General features: G+C 30.0%; 1 protein-coding gene across 1 annotated transcript in view; it reads right to left on the reverse strand.

Moving 5' to 3' along the window:
* Positions 1-6,212: 6,212 nt before the first annotated feature.
* The window catches only part of LOC112509927 (probable plastidic glucose transporter 2), a 10,428-nt gene continuing 6,649 nt past the window's right edge, over positions 6,213-9,991 (reverse strand). Inside the window, exons 12-15 of the mRNA XM_025115137.1 lie at positions 8,518-8,606; positions 7,841-7,955; positions 7,023-7,208; positions 6,213-6,605 (exon numbers count right to left, since the gene is read on the reverse strand). Of these exons, the coding sequence (XP_024970905.1) occupies positions 7,029-7,208; positions 7,841-7,955; positions 8,518-8,606 (384 nt within the window). The 3' untranslated portion in view covers positions 6,213-6,605; positions 7,023-7,028. The remainder of the gene's footprint in view (positions 6,606-7,022; positions 7,209-7,840; positions 7,956-8,517; positions 8,607-9,991) is intronic.

Below are 9,991 nucleotides of genomic sequence, written 5' to 3' on the forward strand. Positions count from 1 at the left end.
AGTAATGTATTTTGACATTTATTCTAATCATTCCGTAACTGGGTGACAGAATGATACTTGGGTATGTTGCATATCACATAATAAAATTAGCATGTATCGAGATAGGATTTGTCCCTCCTTTATGACGGGAGTGATGTCTCTAGGCCCCTTGATAAATATATACTATAGAAATGCATGCATGCTTAGATAATTGATATGAGATATCATTATCTATTTTTAGTAGTATATTAGGGAATCAATAAACTAGAGATTGGACATAACGAGAATGACACATTCAATGTCTCGTGTTCAACCTGGACATCAAGGACAAAAGAATTAAATATGTAAAAATAAATTTGACTACAAACCGATAATTTGTTGTATCACCAATTCTCGTCATTTGGGTAACGATGATGTATTGCTAGATACCGCTCATCGTTTATAACTATAAATATGAGATTTATATTTATTGCCAACATGTCGATAACCTATTGGGTCACACGCTTTGAACATATTCGAATAAAGAGTTTCAATAATTAAAATGTTTAATTATCATATCTGATTTATATCGATTTTATCTGATTAAATAAAATCAGATATTATTTATGTTGGACATAAATAAAGATGACTAGGGATGACTTTGTAAGAGAGTGATGGTGCATGGAAGGTCTTACACTCAAACATGGTGGAGGCATGGTGGAGGTATGGTAATGGTTAGGCCATACATCCCATGTCCATATAAAATGTATGACATTTTTTATGCTAGAGAGTTTTTGGTCTTGCAATTTTCTCTCCTAAAACCACCTACAACAATATGCTCCTTTTTCTTTCTAAGTTTTGAAACCGTGACTAGCATCACGAGAAGGCAAAGGATTTGGATTGTTCGCGTGGATACTGTGGAGGCATCAAACTTTGTTTGTTGCTGTGATTCAAAGTCTCGCTAACTGTGAGGTATAATTTCGAAACACCCGATTTATTCCGGTTCGTATGGATCCTTGGAGGGTTATGGTTTTATTTTCCGTTGTGCTTGAGATCCCATAACCCAACACCGTTGTCGATTATGTTGTGATAATAGTTGATAAATTGAAGACTTCTTATAATGCAATTTTACTGTGATAATGATGTAATGTTATTGTGATTCGTAAACCAGTGATAATCACGTTCACAATCATCGATTACATTTGTTCATTATGTGATTTACAATTTATTTTTCCATTTTTACCATGCATGTCTTCAATATTTCTAAAAAACGATAGAAATTTATTTAATATTTTACTGCTATCATAACTGTGGCTTAAAACAGAATGATGGATTTACAACTGTTCTCGTATTTACGTAAATTACATATGTTTTTGTATGCCTTAAATAAAAAATTCCAAATATAAATAATAAGAGCATAAAAGTCATTTATTTATATAAAAGTTATTTAATATATTTATTTAAGATTTTTCTTTTTATCATTTTTGTGATTTTAATGAAATTTAATTTTTTATTTAAAAATTTTAGTTTTTATTTAAGGCATTTGAAATAACCATAATTTAATTTTTCGTTTAACGAATTTATTTTTTATTTAATATATTTACAATGTTCTAATTAATTTTTTTTCCAATATTTTTCTTAATCACATGTGGTTTAGAACGTGAAAAACAGTTATTCGAATTAAACACTGAAAAAGAATAATAAAAACAAAAATCAATGTGATGTGTACATTAAATATGTATAAGATCACATGTAATTCAAAACATAATTCATAATTTACAAATATCAAATCTCATGTTGTTGATAACTTACATTTCTTTTTCATTTAAATTTACTATGATCAATATCACATATGATATTTTGACAAAAACTAGTGACTTCTTTTTTTGAAAAAAAAAACGTGGATTAATTGTGGATATCACATGTGATTTTTGACAAAAATTATAAAAGAAAATTCTTAATTAAATTACTTCAATAATAAAATAAATATTTTAAATGAAAAACTAAATTAATGGTTATTTAATAAAAAAAAATAATCATATTTAAATCACAAAAATTGTTAAAAAAATTCAAAATAATATCTTAGTTAAATGCATATTTCTTTTGTAAACATGAGAACCAAAGTCGGTGGTTGATTAGAATTTAGATAACTAATCAATGGTTAAACATAAAATGCTTATTTGAGAAGTGATTAGAAGTAAAAATGGAAGTCTGATCATGCGCTTACCATTTTGACTTTTTATTTTCTTTTTTAATTAAAAAAATTGTTACCCTTAATTTTTAAACTAAATTATCTTATAATAATTAATATTTTAATCAAACAAACTACATCATAAAATCGAGCATTTCATTATCTTCGATTTCACATCCATCTCGATATAGTTTTTTTGTTTTTGACTTTTTTTACATCAAATAATGTATCTATGTAATATTCATTAAGAATATTTATGCATATTCTCATGTTTACAACAGTTCTTTAATATTCATATATTAGTATGATATTCATCATGAATATACAACTTAGTATATCATTCATCATGAATAGTTATGTATTTTCACGTGTATTCAAAAAATCTTTTGTATTCATACATCACTATAACATTCATCATTATTATACATTTTCATTATAACATTCATCATGAATATATATATATATATATATATATGTGTGTGTGTGTGTGTGTGTTCACGTGTATAGAATAACTTTTCAATATTAATACTCATTATGAGTAGTATGTATATTAATGATGAATATTATGATGAAATAGTATATTCCTAATGAATATCATACTGATTTATGAATGTTGAAAAGTATAAATATTCATGATACATAATATTTATATTATGATGAATAAAATGTATCATATTGATGTATGAACACTAAAGAATTATTGTCTTCATGTGAATACAACAACTAGATTCATTGATTGTGGTTTTGGTGCATGTATGACTACGTGAGAAGGGTTCACTCTATTTTACATAAAATACAACACACGTATGCAAACTGTAGTTAATAATATATGCAAAGTACAATCTGTAATTAACAATATGATGGATTAAGTAGAAAAATGTATCGACATATATATATATATATATATATAATCAAAGATTTGTATACTTTGTTTTTAACTTATTTACAATATATATATATATATACATATATATATATATATAATCAAAGATTTGTATACTTTGTTTTTAACTTATTTACATCTAAATCAAAATATTTATAAGTTGATGGAGATGGTGGGTATACACATGACATGCACCTAAAAAGAACACAAAGGAACATGTGGACTTCTTGTAAATATATGTTACCACTAAAGATATAGACATGAAAGTACCCTTTGCCTAAAAGATGTCTCTTTTTTACATTGCCAACAATGTTTGATTTATAAGCTTTTGTCTTGATCATAATTCATGTTGCATGCAACTTTGCTATTAAAATTTAGGAACCCTTTGAACTGTAAATTAAACTCGACTGTTGGTGATTTTGAATTTCATATTCTTTTCTATTAAAGATTATCGCTTTTTCATTCGTAGTTTTCAAATGATCTGTGACATAAACACGCTTTATGTTCTAGGAAAGACGAATGTAAGGAAATAAAAGAAAGTTGAAAACGAACCATTAGATCGTCACTAAGATTTTTAATTGACTGGTTTTCTTGAATATTTTGTATTTTCTTTGGTTTTTAATTGTGTCACGTTTCTGATATTCCTAATTGAGAATGCTCTCAAATATTTAAAAATCCATTTCCCAAAAGTGAATGTTTATCTATCGAGGATTATGGCTTCTCTTAGAGAGAAAGAGACGATTAACCAGTTAGGTTCCTAACTGGTTTATATTGGTCTCTGCCCTCTCATGTTGATAGATTCTTCAAACTGAAGAAATAAATCTTTAAAACAAAAAATACATTCAACTTTAGTAGATTCTTCATTTTAAAGTTTACAATATTTATTATATTATTAAAATCTTTCTTTCATTTAATAAAATACTATTTTTCTTTCTAAATATTTATTTTCGAAGCTCCTTATTGTTGGAAATATATTAAATAACATTTTTCCATGTTGTAATCATTTTTGGAATGTTCTCCTAATTTGGAGCATCTTCAACAGATTCTACAAAATAGAGATTTTGACAAATTTTGTTCCAACAAATTCTCCAAAATAAAAAAAGTTGCAGAGAAGATGATGAAAATCTCTAAATTTAGAGATTTATAAAAAAAAATGGTTATTTAGAGCATTTCCAACAGATTCCCAAAAAAATTCTAAAATAGAAAATCAAAAGTTGAAAGCTCTAAAAAAAACTTACATTCATCTTCAATAGATTCCATATTTTGTAGAATCAAACATTTATTATAATATTAAAATATTTTATTATAATATTAAAATATTTTATTTATATATTAAAATATTATTTCTATCTTTAAATAATTATTGTCAATGTTTTCTATTAATAGGAAATATATTAAAAATATTTCTTTCACATGATAATCATTTTTAAGGTAATCTTTATATTTGGAGAAAAAAAAAATCTTTTATACTTTCTCCATTTTAAAGATTTTAATTTTAGTTCAAATTCTATATTTCCTCATTTTATTAATTTTGAAAAATTTGTTGAAGATGCTCTTAGGAAAGATAAATAATTTTTTATTATTTTTACCACTGAGATCCTTTTAAAATTAATATTTAAAAGAAAGAAATAATATTTTACAAATTGTATTGAATATTTTAATAATATAAATAACAAAGTAATCTCCAAAATGGAGATGTAATTGAAGATTTTGACTTTTAATTTCCTACAAGATTTTGACTTTTAATTTCTTCATTTTTGGAGAACTGTTCTGAAGAAGTTGTTGGAGCAAAAAACATGCTCAAAATCCCTAAAATCTATATTTTCTCTATTTCAGATAATCGGTTGGAAACGCTCTTTTCCCAAAAATGCGTAATTGGTTGGACTTGACTGATTCCTAATCAATCGTAACGATTTCTCTTCTAACCAGTAAAAGAATCAATCAAACAACATAGTCTAAAATATTTTTTTAAATAAAATATTAAAAGTTAAAATCTTTAAAAAATTAGATCCAATTTCCAATGACTACAATTTTTTTAGCAATTTTAGAATTAATTATTATTAAAATATTCGATACATTTAATAAAATATTATTTCTTTCTCAAACATTTATCTTTAATATCTTTTATTAGTGAAAAAGAATTAAAATATTATACGGAGTTTTAGATATTTCTCTATATTTAAAGATTTTCATATTTTCTTTCTATCTTTTTTATATTTTATCATACAATATAGCATAAATATTTGAACACAAAAACTCTTAAATTATCAAAAATTTCTATTGGGCAAAATGCATGAAAAACTAACGTACTTCAACTTGATTCCTATTTTAGGTAATGTACTTTCAAAACTTCTATTTTGGTACCTAAGATGTAAAGTTTTAAACATTTAAGTACCCGGATAACCGGTTGGGCACTAATTGTAGATTAAAAAAAGATTAATTTTAGATTAAAAAAAATCTATGTCACTAACCACGTTAGCAAATAATACCGAGTTAGATACCACATCACTCACCACATTAACATGATAACTTGTTACTGGATACTTAAATATTTAAAATTTTACATCTTAGGTACCAAAATAAAAGTTCTGAAAGTATGTTACCCTAAATAGATATTAAATTAAAATACGTTACTTTTTTCATACAATTTACTCATTTCTATTATAACATAAGTGTCAATTTGTAACGTTATCAAAGAATATCCCAAAAAAACATATACTTTTTGGTCGGTTACTAATAGACATATACATACTCCATTCAAACTCAACTTAATTTTAATGCGATCTAAATAAGATAGTGTACGAGAAAGCCATTGTTGATGAGGTTGCTAACCTCATCATCTTTCGGTTGTAATTATCGTTATTTAGCATGTTAAATGTGTGATTTTGAATATGACCCTAAAATTTTGGGGTCCAAGGCCACTCGAGGTTGAACCTTTTTTTTTATTAACTTCAATATTTAACCCACGACGACCACCTGCTTTGCAGGTAGTCCGGAGTCACCACACTTGAACCTCCGTGACCACAATGAGATTTTTATTCATCTTTGGATTTGAACCTGGACCTCCAAACACTTTTGACTTTTAGAGCTCAAGCTCAAACCAATTTGACACCACCCTCGTGGTTAGTAATCAGCCTTTTTACGCAAATAATATATGTGGAAATCATTATACAAGTGATCATATAGTAGTGTGGTTTTATCATGAACTTTCTCCTGTTATTTACAGACCAAAATTCAAAATAACCTAATCAATAATTAATCGCTATAGAAATATCAATAATAACCTATATTGTGGTTCATGACACCGGGACTGACCCTCGTAAACTTTTAGTTAAAAACAAGCTCAACATAAACAGCAACATTGCCTATCGCCTCACCTGCGACGGTTGATCAAACTCAACCCAACAGACGATATATTTCAATACGGCAAAGGGAGGATGTTACCCTGCTCATTATACCCCAAGCTCCTCGAGTGCGTTCTTCCAATACATATCTCGCACCAAAACTCAACAAGCAGAGTCCAGGAGATCAAAAGCATAAAGCCGCAGCCTAATTCCCAAGAACATATGGCACCTGTGTATCAAGATTTTACGTTAATAATTAGATGTGGGTCCTAAAGAGTAGTTGATCATATTGTGAGAATATGTGGAATACCATTAGATTACTCTCCAAAAGAGTCCAAGGAGAGAACAGATGTGGGACACTAACAGATATAATGAAATAGGATCGGATTCAGAGGAAAACCGCAAAAAAAATGAAAAACTGAGAAACATCCTAGTAACTATTCATCAGGACAGTATGCACATGTGCGTATAAGTAATTTGTAAGCAATTTGCATGTTATCCAAGAAACAACCTCAATTACTTGTATGCACATGTGCATACCATCAAGACAAATGATTACTAGGGTGTTCCTCAGTTTTTCCTTTTTTTTAGGGTTTTCCCCTAAACCTCCCTTCAATAATTGTCACTGGAAGAACCTTCAATATACCATTAACTAAGCTGGAAGAAGTGCCATTTCGATCTCTTGCAAAGTTTTTCCTTTTGTTTCCACCACATTGTTCTTGACAAAGAAAAATCCCAACAAGCAAAAGCTTGCGAAGACTGTGTACAGAATTTGGGCCCCAAGTTGTTCCAGCAACCGCAAAAATAGCAAACCAACAAAGAAATTTATAACCTGTAAAAAAAATGCGTAAGGAAAGCAATCAAACGAAAATCCAACCAAAACCAACTGAGAATATACGAAATGAAAACCAGCAAATACAAATAGTGTCATAAATCATATGCAAATATAACAGTTTGTAGAAAAATCAAGTAACATAGAATTTCAGATGGTGTGGAGATAAATGAAATTAGTGGGATTTACTGGGTCCGTCTAGTTTGGTTTGGTTTGATTTATGGAGATTAAAAAAACTATAATGATAGATGAGCAAGGTTCAAAGGAAAACCGCAAAAAATAAAAAAATCGGAAACACCATAGTAACCATTCATCTGTACGGTATGCACATATGCATACAAGAAATTGTAAGTAATTTTTCCAATGTGCACATGTGCATAGAAACCAGGAAACATCTTCAATTACTCGTACGCACATGTGCATACCGTACAGATGAACAGTTATTAAAGTGTTACTCAGTTTTTCATTTTTTGGGGGGATTTTCTCCTAGACCTCACTCAATAATAGATACATGTTTTTCATTTTTTTGGGGGTTTTCCCATGAAACTCACTCAATAATAGATAATCATGTATTCATAAAAATGAACAGAAGAAGTTTAACCGAATGTTGATGATAAAGACTCGGCATTTACCCAATGTACAGCCATGCAGATTGCCATTGCTTTTGCTCTAATTCGGCTTGGGAATATTTCTGACAAGAGGAGCCCAGGTACCGGCCCAACGCCCATGGCAAATGACAATACAAACCTGTATTTGACATAAGAAATATCGATATATCTGATGTCTTGAATCTACAAATGTCACATCTATATCAATTTAAGGACATGTTCCCTTTTTGTTCCTTCCTTTTACTCCATCCATCCCAAAATAAATGTCCACAATGAAAATGGCACACAGTTTTAGGAATGTGCAGTTATTACACTTTTTAAATAACTAAGTGACACTTTTACCCTTGATAATAGCAACTTTCTCCATCTCATAATTGAGGGTAAATGGGAAATTAGAAACTTAGTTTTAAAAGTGGATACTCATTTTGGGACAAACTAAAATAGTAATGTGGACACTTAATTTAGGACTGTGGGAGTAGTTTTTTGTTCTTGCAGCTTCATTAACACTTTCCACATACTACAAGCCTGTATGTGGTAATATCTAGCCATTTGGTGAAACATGCATTTCAGTTTAAAGACTCGGCACATGAAGTTTTGACTCTTAGCTTATTGATCCTAATCTTTTTTTACTTTAGTTTTGCAGGTTATCTTGATTCTCATTCATTGTGAATAGCATTGTAGTAAAGTAGTTGACTACTCACAGTAGCACGCCACCGACAGAGAGGTACACCACTGAAGAGCCTGATACAAAGGTACTTCCAGCAACTGCTTGCATGGCCATCGAAAATGCCTGAATCAATCAAAATATTTATGAAAAATGTCTAATACAAAGTTGGGAAGATAACCTTGAGAACTAGAGCATCATATGCTATTTCATACGATCCTTTCTTCATTTAAAACTAGAATTTAGAATATCGATTAACATATATTTGTTTCACAACCTTTTTAGCTTGTTTGTGAAACAAAAGTTACACGTAAAAAAGTTTCATATTGTGAACCACATACATATGAAGCAAACACATTATGAAACAAATACATGTTCATCAATACATCAAATGCTAGCCTTAGACGAGAAAAATAATGTGAAACAATCCCTTTAGTTAAAAGTTCTGACGGTTATCACAATATATGGAGTTCTCAAATGATCAAGCCCCTATATATAGGTGGAGATTCAAACGAGAACACCTCCATTTTACGAAAATGCGAGAACACCCTTATCACATGTAATAGTACACGTGAAGAGATCCGGTAGTTTGTGGACAACTTGGCCCACGACCTACGTTGTGCCAAAGGTCGTCCGTGTCTCTAATTTAGTATCATGTTTATATCATATGTGATGGATTACAGTATCACATCGAGAACACCCTTATCGCATGTGATAATACACATGAGGTGGCCTAGTGGTGTGTGGGTGACTTGGCCCGCAACCTAGGTCACGCCGAAAGTTGTCTACGTCTTTGATTTACCATCGCATGTGTATCATAATATGATAGACTATGGTATCACATGCGATTGACTATAGTAAAAGGTGTTATCGCGATTTCATCAAATGAAGGTGGTCTCGTTTGAACCCTTCCCTATATATATAAGGTTGGGTTCCGGTGAGGATGAAAGTTATGGTGAAAAGGGTAAGATGAGATCTCCACCCTTGGATCAATCTAATTGAAGATCAACACTGATGTCGCAGCGAGATGCACCGGATCATTCCCGTGATGTGCATAGTTCATGTGGTAGGGGTGAGATTAAAAGTGATCAAGGGTCCAGCTCCCTTCTTACGCTTCACACCTTAACTCCTATTCTCACACGATTCTTATCCACATATATATATATATATATATATAGAGAGAGAGAGAGAGAGAGAGAGAGACTTGGGATCATGTGAGACCAGCCTGTTTTCGTGAGACTCGTGAGACCAGCTTTTTACATTTGAAACTTCACAGCAAAATGAGTGAAGGTTTAAAAAAGTCGAACCTTCACAGCAAAAACACTGTGAAGGTTACCTTCACAGCATTTTGTTGTGAAGTTTCAAGTGTAAAAAGCTGGTCTCGCGGGTCTCACGAAAACAGGCTGGTCTCACATGATCCCAAGTTTATATATATATATATATATATATATATATATATATATATATATATATATAGGGGCCTATTCAAGGGAGAACTGAGTTGTTTGTGG

This window comes from Cynara cardunculus, assembly GCF_001531365.2.
Source record: "Cynara cardunculus var. scolymus isolate 2C chromosome LG 3, CcrdV1, whole genome shotgun sequence".
Lineage (NCBI taxonomy): Eukaryota > Viridiplantae > Streptophyta > Magnoliopsida > Asterales > Asteraceae > Cynara > Cynara cardunculus.